At 39.8% G+C, this 12,300-nt stretch overlaps 1 protein-coding gene across 1 annotated transcript; it reads right to left on the minus strand.

Annotated features, from left to right (window-relative positions):
• Positions 1-248: 248 nt before the first annotated feature.
• On the minus strand, positions 249-9,721 carry dram2b (DNA-damage regulated autophagy modulator 2b). Its single transcript, XM_067415176.1, has 7 exons — positions 9,453-9,721; positions 9,305-9,372; positions 7,706-7,848; positions 6,930-7,107; positions 6,766-6,848; positions 1,584-1,676; positions 249-1,037 (listed from the first exon to the last, which is right to left on the minus strand). The coding sequence occupies exons 1-7, from the start codon at positions 9,581-9,583 to the stop codon at positions 915-917; spliced, it is 819 nt and encodes a 272-aa protein (XP_067271277.1). The 5' UTR covers positions 9,584-9,721; the 3' UTR covers positions 249-914.
• Between the last annotated feature and the right edge of the window lie 2,579 nt (positions 9,722-12,300).

The raw sequence follows: 12,300 nt of genomic DNA on the forward strand, positions 1-12,300 counted from the left end.
GGCATTATTTATGGATTCATCTTATTAATTTGTGTGTGTGTGTGTGTATTACAGGAGAGGGTGAAATATGAGGACATTACCCATGTCCCCACTTTACAAAAGGCTTATAAATCACACAGGAGGAGTTTTTATGAGAAAGTAAAAATGCAGAATGTGTGTGTGTGTGTGTGTGTGTGTGTGATGGGTAGGTTTAGGGGCAGTGTGTGTGTGTGTGTGTGTGTGTGTGTGTGATGGGTAGGTTTAGGGGCAGTGTGTGTGTGTGTGTGTGTGTGATGGGTAGGTTTAGGGGCAGTGTGTGTGTGTGTGTGTGTGTGTGTGATGGGTAGGTTTAGGGGCAGTGTGTGTGTGTGTGTGTGTGATGGGTAGGTTTAGGGGCAGTGTGTGTGTGTGTGTGATGGGTAGGTTTAGGGGCAGTGTGTGTGTGTGTGTGTGTGCGTGTGTGATGGGTAGGTTTAGGGGCAGTGTGTGTGTGTGTGTGTGATGGGTAGGTTTAGGGGCAGTGTGTGTGTGTGTGTGTGTGTGTGTGTGTGATGGGTAGGTTTAGGGGCAGTGTTAGGTGATAGAAAATACGGTTTGTGCAGTATAAAAACCATTACGCCTATGGAGAGTCCCCATATGTCACAAAAACAAACGTGTGTGTGTGTGTGTGTGAAATATGAGCCATAAATGTTTATGCATAAAATTCACACCCTAATGCCAGTTTTAACGAGGCTATTATTAGACATTTTACAGCAGTATAAAATTGATCAATTCCAGAACAAAAGTACAGACTATAAAACATGTTTGAGTGGCATTAAAATCACTGAAGCGAACTGTATGTAGAGCATCCTTTCAGACGGTTGTGTATATGTTGTACAAACGTTGTGTAAATGTTAGCATGATGTTGTGTAAATGTCAGGATGATGTTTCCGTGATCAGATGCTTCCGGTGAGTAGCGGTGACGTTTCAGTCGGCCCGCGGCTAGCAGTCGGCCGGTGATGATGTGAATCGTAGAGATGGCTGCTCTGAAGCTGAGCCTCGGCGCGGAGATTAATCTTCTGCAGAGAGACGAACATGTCTGAGAATGAACACACTCTACAGATTAAAGGGCTAGTTCAGCCAAAAATGAAATGTATGTCATTAACTCCTCCCCCTAATGTCGTGATGATCGCGTGTCAAACTGCTGAAATCACGAGACATTGGCGATCCGAATCATTGATTGATTCACTGACTCATAACCGTTTGAATCTTTATTTGAGGATTGAACACAAACGCGGAAGAGAAGCCAATGCTGAATAAAGTCGTAGTTTTTGTTATTTTTGGACCCAAATGTATTTTGGATGCTTCAAGAGACTCTAATTAACCCACTGATGTCTCATATGGACTACTGTGATGATGTTTTTATTCCCTTTCTGGACATGGACAGTATAGTGTGCATACACTTGCATACGTTCTCGGACTAAATATAAAATGTCTTAAACTGTGTGTGAAGATGAGCGGAGGTCTTACGGGTGTGGAGCGACATTAGGGGGAGGAGTTAATGACAGACATTTCATTTTTGGGTGAACTAACCCTTTAACCTCGCCTGATGTGAGAGGCCTTACCTTGAAGTCTCGTATGTAGGTGAAGAAGAAGCTGACGAAGGACAGCGCCAGAGACCACTCAGAAATGGTGCTGATGATGTGCGGCGTGTAGCCCTGAAACACATCGCCAGAGGAGGCTTGAGAAAGCTAGACCTCTCAGAAGTCTGAAACGGTTCATTTAAAGCTTACATTTGAAAGGTTTGAGGTTTAAATTAGTTTAAAGTTTGACACTTTTAAAGTCAGCACAGATATATCAGATAACAGACAGACAAGTTACTAGAGTACTCAGTACTAGATTTACCACATTCTAGCCTGATTTACCATAGTTCACCATAATTTACCATGACTATAGCCTGATTTACCATAGTTCACCATGATTTACCATAGTTCACCATGATTTACCATGACTCTAGCCTGATTTACCATAGTTCACCATGATTTACCATGACTCTAGCCTGATTTACCATAGTTCACCATGATTTACCATGACTCTAGCCTGATTTACCATAGATTACCATGATTTACCATAGTTCACCATGACTTACCATGACTCTAGCCTGATTTACCATAGTTCACCATGATTTACCATAGTTCACCATGATTTACCATAGTTCACCATGATTTACCATAGTTCACCATGATTTACCATAGTTCACCATGACTTACCATGACTCTAGCCTGATTTACCATAGTTCACCATGATTTACCATAGTTCACCATGACTTACCATGACTCTAGCCTGATTTACCATAGTTCACCATGATTTACCATGACTCTAGCCTGATTTACCATAGTTCACCATGATTTACCATGACTCTAGCCTGATTTACCATAGTTCACCATGATTTACCATGACTCTAGCCTGATTTACCATAGTTCACCATGATTTACCATGACTCTAGCCTGATTTACCATAGTTCACCATGATTTACCATAGTTCACCATGATTTACCATAGTTCACCATGATTTACCACATTCTAGCCTGATTTACCATAGTTCACCATGATTTACCATAGTTCACCATGATTTACCATAGTTCACCATGATTTACCATAGTTCACCATGACTTACCATGACTCTAGCCTGATTTACCATAGTTCACCATGATTTACCATAGTTCACCATGACTTACCATGACTCTAGCCTGATTTACCATAGTTCACCATGACTTACCATGACTCTAGCCTGATTTACCATAGTTCACCATGATTTACCATAGTTCACCATGACTTACCATGACTCTAGCCTGATTTACCATAGTTCACCATGATTTACCATAGTTCACCATGACTTACCATGACTCTAGCCTGATTTACCATAGTTCACCATGATTTACCATAGTTCACCATGATTTACCATGACTCTAGCCTGATTTACCATAGTTCACCATGATTTACCATAGTTCACCATGATTTACCACATTCTAGCCTGATTAACCATAGTTCACCATGATTTACCATAGTTCACCATGATTTACCATGACTCTAGCCTGATTTACCATAGTTCACCATGATTTACCATAGTTCACCATGATTTACCATGACTCTAGCCTGATTTACCATAGTTCACCATGATTTACCATAGTTCACCATGATTTACCATGACTCTAGCCTGATTTACCATAGTTTACCATGATTTACCACATTCTAGCCTGATTTACCATAGTTCACCATGATTTACCATGACTCTAGCCTGATTTACCATAGTTTACCATGATTTACCACATTCTAGCCTGATTTACCATAGTTCACCATGATTTACCATGACTCAAGCCTGACTTACCATAGTTCACCATGATTTACCATAGTTCACCATGATTTACCATAGTTCAGCATGATTTACCATGACTCTAGCCTGATTTACCATAGTTCACCATGATTTACCATAGTTCACCATGATTTACCATAACTCTAGCCTGATTTACCATAGTTCACCATGATTTACCATGACTCTAGCCTGATTTACCATAGTTCACCATGATTTACCATAGTTCACCATGATTTACCATAGTTCACCATAATTTACCATGACTCTAGCCTGATTTACCATAGTTCACCATGATTTACCATGACTCAAGCCTGATTTACCATAGTTCACCATGATTTACCATGACTCTAGCCTGATTTACCATAGTTCACCATGATTTACCATAGTTCACCATGATTTACCATGACTCTAGCCTGATTTACCATAGTTCACCATGACTTACCATGACTCTAGCCTGATTTACCATAGTTCACCATGATTTACCATAGTTCACCATGATTTACCATGACTCTAGCCTGATTTACCATAGTTCACCATGACTTACCATGACTCTAGCCTGATTTACCATAGTTCACCATGATTTACCATAGTTCACCATGATTTACCATGACTCTAGCCTGATTTACCATAGTTCACCATGATTTACCATGACTCTAGCCTGATTTACCATAGTTCACCATGATTTACCATGACTCAAGCCTGATTTACCATAGTTCACCATGATTTACCATAGTTTACCATGACTCTAGCCTGATTTACCATAGTTCACCATAATTTACCATGACTCTAGCCTGATTTACCATAGTTTACCATGACTCTAGCCTGATTTACCATAGTTCACCATAATTTACCATGACTCTAGCCTGATTTACCATAGTTCACCATGATTTACCATGACTCAAGCCTGATTTACCATAGTTCACCATGATTTACCATGACTCTAGCCTGACTTACCATAGTTCACCATGATTTACCATGACTCTAGCCTGATTTACCATAGTTCACCATGATTTACCATGACTCTAGCCTGATTTACCATAGTTCACCATGATTTACCATGACTCTAGCCTGACTTACCATAGTTCACCATGATTTACCATGACTCTAGCCTGATTTACCATGACTCTAGCCTGATTTACCATAGTTTACCATGATTTACTATGACTCTAGCCTGATTTACCATAGTTCACCATGATTTACCATGACTCTAGCCTGATTTACCATGACTCTAGCCTGATTTACCATAGTTTACCATGATTTACTATGACTCTAGCCTGATTTACCATGACTCTAGCCTGATTTACCATGACTCTAGCCTGATTTACCATGACTCTAGCCTGATTTACCATAGTTTACCATGATTTACCACATTCTAGCCTGATTTACCATAGTTCACCATGATTTACCATGACTCTAGCCTGATTTACCATAGTTTACCATGATTTACCACATTCTAGCCTGATTTACCATAGTTCACCATGATTTACCATGACTCAAGCCTGACTTACCATAGTTCACCATGATTTACCATAGTTCACCATGATTGACCATAGTTCAGCATGATTTACCATGACTCTAGCCTGATTTACCATAGTTCACCATGATTTACCATAGTTCACCATGATTTACCATAACTCTAGCCTGATTTACCATAGTTCACCATGATTTACCATGACTCTAGCCTGATTTACCATAGTTCACCATGATTTACCATAGTTCACCATGATTTACCATAGTTCACCATAATTTACCATGACTCTAGCCTGATTTACCATAGTTCACCATGATTTACCATGACTCAAGCCTGATTTACCATAGTTCACCATGATTTACCATGACTCTAGCCTGATTTACCATAGTTCACCATGATTTACCATAGTTCACCATGATTTACCATAGTTCACCATGATTTACCATGACTCTAGCCTGATTTACCATAGTTCACCATGACTTACCATGACTCTAGCCTGATTTACCATAGTTCACCATGATTTACCATAGTTCACCATGATTTACCATGACTCTAGCCTGATTTACCATAGTTCACCATGACTTACCATGACTCTAGCCTGATTTACCATAGTTCACCATGATTTACCATAGTTCACCATGATTTACCATAGTTCACCATGATTTACCATGACTCTAGCCTGATTTACCATAGTTCACCATGATTTACCATGACTCTAGCCTGATTTACCATAGTTCACCATGATTTACCATGACTCAAGCCTGATTTACCATAGTTCACCATGATTTACCATGACTCTAGCCTGATTTACCATAGTTCACCATGATTTACCATGACTCAAGCCTGATTTACCATAGTTCACCATGATTTACCATAGTTTACCATGACTCTAGCCTGATTTACCATAGTTCACCATAATTTACCATGACTCTAGCCTGATTTACCATAGTTCACCATGATTTACCATGACTCAAGCCTGATTAACCATAGTTCACCATGATTTACCATGACTCTAGCCTGACTTACCATAGTTCACCATGATTTACCATGACTCTAGCCTGATTTACCATAGTTCATCATGATTTACCATGACTCTAGCCTGATTTACCATAGTTCACCATGATTTACCATGACTCTAGCCTGACTTACCATAGTTCACCATGATTTACCATGACTCTAGCCTGATTTACCATGACTCTAGCCTGATTTACCATAGTTTACCATGATTTACTATGACTCTAGCCTGATTTACCATAGTTCACCATGATTTACCATGACTCTAGCCTGATTTACCATGACTCTAGCCTGATTTACCATAGTTTACCATGATTTACTATGACTCTAGCCTGATTTACCATGACTCTAGCCTGATTTACCATGACTCTAGCCTGATTTACCATGACTCTAGCCTGATTTACCATAGTTTACCATGATTTACTATGACTCTAGCCTGATTTACCATAGTTCACCATGATTTACCATGACTCTAGCCTGATTTACCATGACTCTAGCCTGATTTACCATAGTTCACCATGATTTACCATGACTCTAGCCTGATTTACTATGACTCTAGCCTGATTTACCATAGTTCACCATGATTTACCATGACTCTAGCCTGATTTACTATGACTCTAGCCTGATTTACCATAGTTCACCATGATTTACCATGACTCTAGCCTGATTTACCATGACTCTAGGCTGATTTACCATGACTCTAGCCTGATTTACCATGACTCTAGCCTGATTTACCATAGTTTACCATGATTTACAATGACTCTAGCCTGATTTACCATAGTTCACCATGATTTACCATGACTCTAGCCTGATTTACCATGACTCTAGCCTGATTTACCATAGTTTACCATGATTTACTATGACTCTAGCCTGATTTACCATGACTCTAGCCTGATTTACCATAGTTCACCATGATATACCACGTTCTAGCGGTGTAAAGTTTGACTCACGGGCTCTCCGGGCGTCCAGTGGAGCTTCTTGTTGACCTCGACTCCGGGCAGAGAGCTGTACATGATCACGGACGACACGAACACTGAGCGAATCAAGGAAGCAACCACAATCAACACTAAACACTAAACACTACGTTTCCCAGCATGCAGCGGGTGAAGGATACTGCTGATGATGCTGGCCAGCGTCCAGGCGGCGAGGCTCAGGCGTGTCCAGAACATGGCTTTGCTGTGGATGTGCGGCTGCATTAGGAACGACAGCAGCGTCTGAATGAAGATGTAGAGCGCGCCCACGCCGAACGTCAGCACGGCGCCCACCAGATGCATCGAGAACAGAGTGGTTTTCTGGGAAAAACACGGCACGACATTGTAATTGAAGGAAGTGTATGTGAGATTGTGGCCAAAACTGGTACTGCAATCACTTTCAAATGACTGTAGAGCGGTGTCTCCCTCTCCCCCTCCCCGACTCGAGGTTGCCAGATTGGCTGCAGGATCAGCAGAACGTTTATAGACCTGCAGCTGTGCTAACTAGAGCAGATCTGGCAACCCCAAACACTACTGACTTCGTGATTGGTCGATCGGTGGAGGGCGGAGCTTCAGGCCAAAACACAACATGACATCAACATCAGTTGAGCCGCAACAACAACTTTATAATGACAATATCCTGCCGGACTACTGCTGGCAGTGATAGAAGTGTCTGAAATTAACATGATTTATTAATGTCTAGAGACACCAGGGCCATTTTATGATTCATTCAAATACATTTCTTACATACAGTTCCTTTAAATGAGACCGACACAAACATTTGTATGCCGTCAATGGGACAGATTGACTGGCAATAAAACTGGCCAACCAATAAGATTCGTGCATTTGGACTATTTCACTAAACCGGACCAAATTTTCATGACGACCATCCGCGTTGGTCCGAAGCGAGTGTGCATACCTGGAAGTTTGCGACGACACACATGCCGAAGGAGCTGCCGCAGCCCAGAACGAGTCCCAGCCGATTGATGCGGTTCAGACGAGTGTCGTCAACACCCGCGAGGGCCTGAAGCTGCTTATAGCGCACGTACATCGTAGCCACACCTGCAGGACAACACGCAACATTACATCAGAAACACAGTCCCTGCGTCCCAACTCACACACTATCCATACTAAATAGTACTCGAAAATAGAATTAGTATGTCCCAAATCATAGTGTGCTGAAAAGAGTGTTCCAAAGATACCCGGATGATGGTTTACTATCTCCGGTCAGAATCTGAAGTGTGGATCGATGGGCACTCTAACGGCTGATATTACCCACAACCCACTGCGAGTTTGGACGAGAACTCGTTTAGAACTACAAACGCGGATAAAAAGTGTTAAAAAACTACAAACATGGCGGATGTGCGAGTCAGGCGGTTATGTAGAGAGGTTTAGATAAAGCGGTTTGAGTGACCAACTATCAGTATTAACCTGACTAAAGATATTTATTCAGTGTTGTCCACATTATATCTCATCTGACATGTCTGGCCTTTAACTTTTAAATGCATCATTATATTTACACTGCAAACACATGAGGAGAGTCTCTGCATTAAAGACACACACATGGCAGATCAACGAGCAACTACAAATCTCTCCAATACGTTAGGAAATTAAACTGTGTGGATGATTTTAACTGTGACGATGATTGACAGGTCAGTTTAACGGTTATGGGATGCTCGTAACATAAGCAACAGAGTCCGTTAAAGATGACGAAGTAGTCCCAAAGCTTGCGTACTCTTCTGCTACACACTCAAAAGTATGAACTTTTTCTTCACAAAAAGAGTATATACTTTTAGGACGTAGAATAATGCTGTGTTCACACCGGACACGAATGACACGATTTGCACAAGTGTAAATACATGTAAATGATTAACATTTTAAGTCAATGCAGAGACACGAATAGGCATTCTGCAGCACTAATCACGCGAATGACGCGGCTCGAATCACGCAAATTGTGCGAATCGCTTAAGTTAAAAAATCTGAACATTGGTGGATATTGACGCCACGTTAACCAATGAGGAGCCTGCTTACTGCTGTCATGTGGTGAAGTGACAGATGGGAAACCCCGAGGCCAGAGAAATTAAAAAAAATACTACTGTTATTGTGTCACGAAATGTAGTTTTAAGAGTTTTTCAGGCGAGAATGTAGCTGTTTAAAGCTCCAATATGTGGTTTATTTAATTAGAGAGCGCCTATTTGAAATTTTGATCTGGTGTGTCATCCAAGCGATCAGCTGCGCTCATTAACCCCGGCGAGAGCAGCCTTAACTCAGCTAGTCCTTCCGCCGACTGCCGCTGCCTGGCAGAAGCCCCTCCCATGATGCAAATTTGCGTCTGTTGTGTAGTGAATGTCACGAATGAAGCGAATTTCACGCGCGAATAAAGTGAATGGATTCAAAATGTTCACTTGTCCAACTTTAGCAAATAGCGCAATTTATTCACGTCTGGTGTGAACGCAGCATAAGTAGGCGAATTGGGACGCAGCGAGTGTGAGGTCAAACGTCATCGGGGTTTCAGTACCTAAGAAGGACGACACATTGAGCATGAGTCCAAACACGCATCTCTCCGGCGCGACCGTCCCAGTGTCACTGCAAGCACAACACAAAACAAAACACGTTCAGAGGTCAAAGGTCACAGTGTCAGGTGATAAAGCGTCTCATCCGCTCACCTGATGTAGGGCACCAGCGGGTCCACGTGTCTCAGTATGACGGCTGTAATGTAAGCAAAGATGAAAGTGGCAGCGGTCCAGATGACCAGCGCCACGGGCAGGACGCACAGGCCCTCCTGAAACCAAAACATGTTCCTGCAAATACACGCCTCGTATTATTAGAACCCGCCGGTTCCTCTTTTCGCTCCAGCAGAGAGCATCATGGTTAATCTGGGTTTCTTCTTTTCACTTCTGCTGGGAGAAAACATGCCTGCCGTCAACATGAATGTTACTTAAAACAATCCACACACACACACTAAAACTTGAGGAAAAAGTTGAAGAAATGGTAAAAAGAAGTTATGTTATGAACTTTTTTTTTTTTAACTACACTGACATTTGATCATGGCAACCCCGTATGGAATATGAATATGGTAATCAATCAGTACCATAGTATCTTTATATTGATATTTGTATGGTGCTAAAATCCTTCAAGGTTTATTTTTTTTAGAGAGAGAGAGAGAGAGAGAGAGAGAGAGAGAGAGAGAGAGAGAGAGAGAGAGAGAGAGAGAGATTTTAATAAACAAAAAATCTAATTCATTCAAATTAAAGCAAATATTTCGCTTCAGTTTTCTTTAGTTTCACTTTCTATTACGGATCAATAAAGTGACATTTTCTGGCTATTGTAATACTGCTAATGTCTCGTTTAAAACTGTATGAATTATTAAAAAAAAGATTTAATTGTCATAATTATGATTTTATATCATGATGAACCGTCAGTGAGGACCGCTTTAGTTACCTGTCAATCAAACAGACGATCACCCCCTCAGTCTGAAGAAAGGCATTTTAAATCCCCTCTGAAACACTTTATATCTTTGTTCACGGTAATATCTAATCCTTTAATGTTTCTTTATCCTCTTTATTCGTTTAATAGTCAGAATTCATTTTGTTCCTGTTGTTTTCCTTCCGTTAGTGTCTCGCGCACTGTCTCACGAGACCCACGCGGAGAACCCGGATGTGGAGCATTTCGGCGGGTCGCCAGCGCGGGAAATATCCTCCTCAGCACAATAATATTGCGATTTTGGCACAATATTGCGTACATAAATTTAGAATTTTTAATAAATACCTCCCTATTTGCATTTATTTATCGGCATTTGTTGTAAAAATACATGGAGGGAAAACACAGAGTATATTACCAACATAAGAACTGTGGTATTATTTATAGAAGCCCAACCACACAAGAAAAAAACACGCTTTTATCAATCATAATTATGAAATGACATGAAAAGTAGTATTTTAACAATACTTCAAGCAGAACTTTATAAACAATTATGAATTTTTATGTGAATTAACAATAATCATGCTTGATATAAACATTTCGTATTCAATTTCTCCAAAGATTCTGTTCCATTCCAGCTTTATTTTTGCAATTTGGGTTAGTAAACTTTAGCTGAAGTACTTAAAAACAAAACAAGAAAACAAACAAAAAAAAACACCAGTTATCATAAATATAGCAATCTTTATTTTACAGGAGCTTTTATTCAAAAATCAGAGCAATGTTACAATCAAATCAACAGTTTGTTACGAGTCTGAAACTGGCGGTTTACATCAATGAAAATACTGACTGGATGAGTATGTCATAAGAGAAACAAACTAACAAAATTAAATTTGGACGTTTGTGCAAGATTTAATGAGTGCTTAAATCTGTTGTCCCAAGTGAAAAACTCCCAGAAAGGATTTGGCAACTAGCAACAGAATCAAAGCTTATGATTTAAGAGAGAACAACTTTAAGGAATAACAGCAGGCGAAAGCAGTAAAACGAAAATAAATTCCTTCGCAAATAACATTTGATCATTAATAATAACAGCAATTGCACAAACTACCATTTCGCAAAATTCATATCAACTTTTTTTTTCTGGACGGCAGCGTCGAGCTGTTCCTACAAACTAAGATTTACTGTTTCATTTATTTATTTGTATTTATATTATTGGCCTGAGAGGGACGTTTAGAAATAAAGAATCCAGGAAAACAACATGCAAAAGTTCAAAACGTTCCCAATTCTCAATATTTAAGGCAACTGTTCACGCATGTTAAATACTCGAAATTAAAAATCAACACTAGTCAGCAGTGATTGACAGATCATAATCTCTGTTACATACTTTGGGTTTAAACATCATCTGTAATGAACATCTTGAATATTAACATCTGATTCAAGAAATTCAACAAACAGGGTCAAAACGAAGCCAATAATTCAGGAGGTTGACGCTATGTAAGTGCGTTAAAACGAGAACGAGTGAAGCAAAGTAAAACAGGGTGGATCTCACCATATCGGTCATATTTTTAGCCCTAAATCAAAAGAAATAAATAAGAAATTTGATTTTAAGAAAATAAGTGTATTTATGATGTAATTTTACATTGTGACATCTCTAACATTTCAACTTAATTCTACTGCAAAACCTGGTAAATTTGATTTAAATTGTACATTAAGTACACATAATAATAAATAATAATCTATACTGACTGTAATATTTTTCCATATATCCAGGATGCTTATATTACTGTATTACAGTAATGAGATTTTTAACAAGGAAATTCAAACGCTTCAATGCTCTTTAACACAATATAATTTCTTATGTTTTTCTTTTAATTTGAGGGTGAAACTGAGGAGGAAACGGTTGAGCAGTTCACCCAGCAGGCACAGCGTGAGACACGATGATTAAAGTTTGTGAAATCAACCATTAAATTAAGTGCTTTTAATCTAAAACTGAACAAACGTCTTTCAGAAAAAAACATCTAAACGATGATCTGCAGGGTCAACGAATCATAAAAGAGCTCGAGTTGGAGTGCAGAGGTACGTAAACCGTTGTTATTA

The sequence above is a fragment of the Pseudorasbora parva genome, chromosome 14 (genome assembly GCF_024679245.1).
Source record: "Pseudorasbora parva isolate DD20220531a chromosome 14, ASM2467924v1, whole genome shotgun sequence".
In the NCBI taxonomy this organism is placed as follows: Eukaryota; Metazoa; Chordata; class Actinopteri; order Cypriniformes; family Gobionidae; genus Pseudorasbora; species Pseudorasbora parva.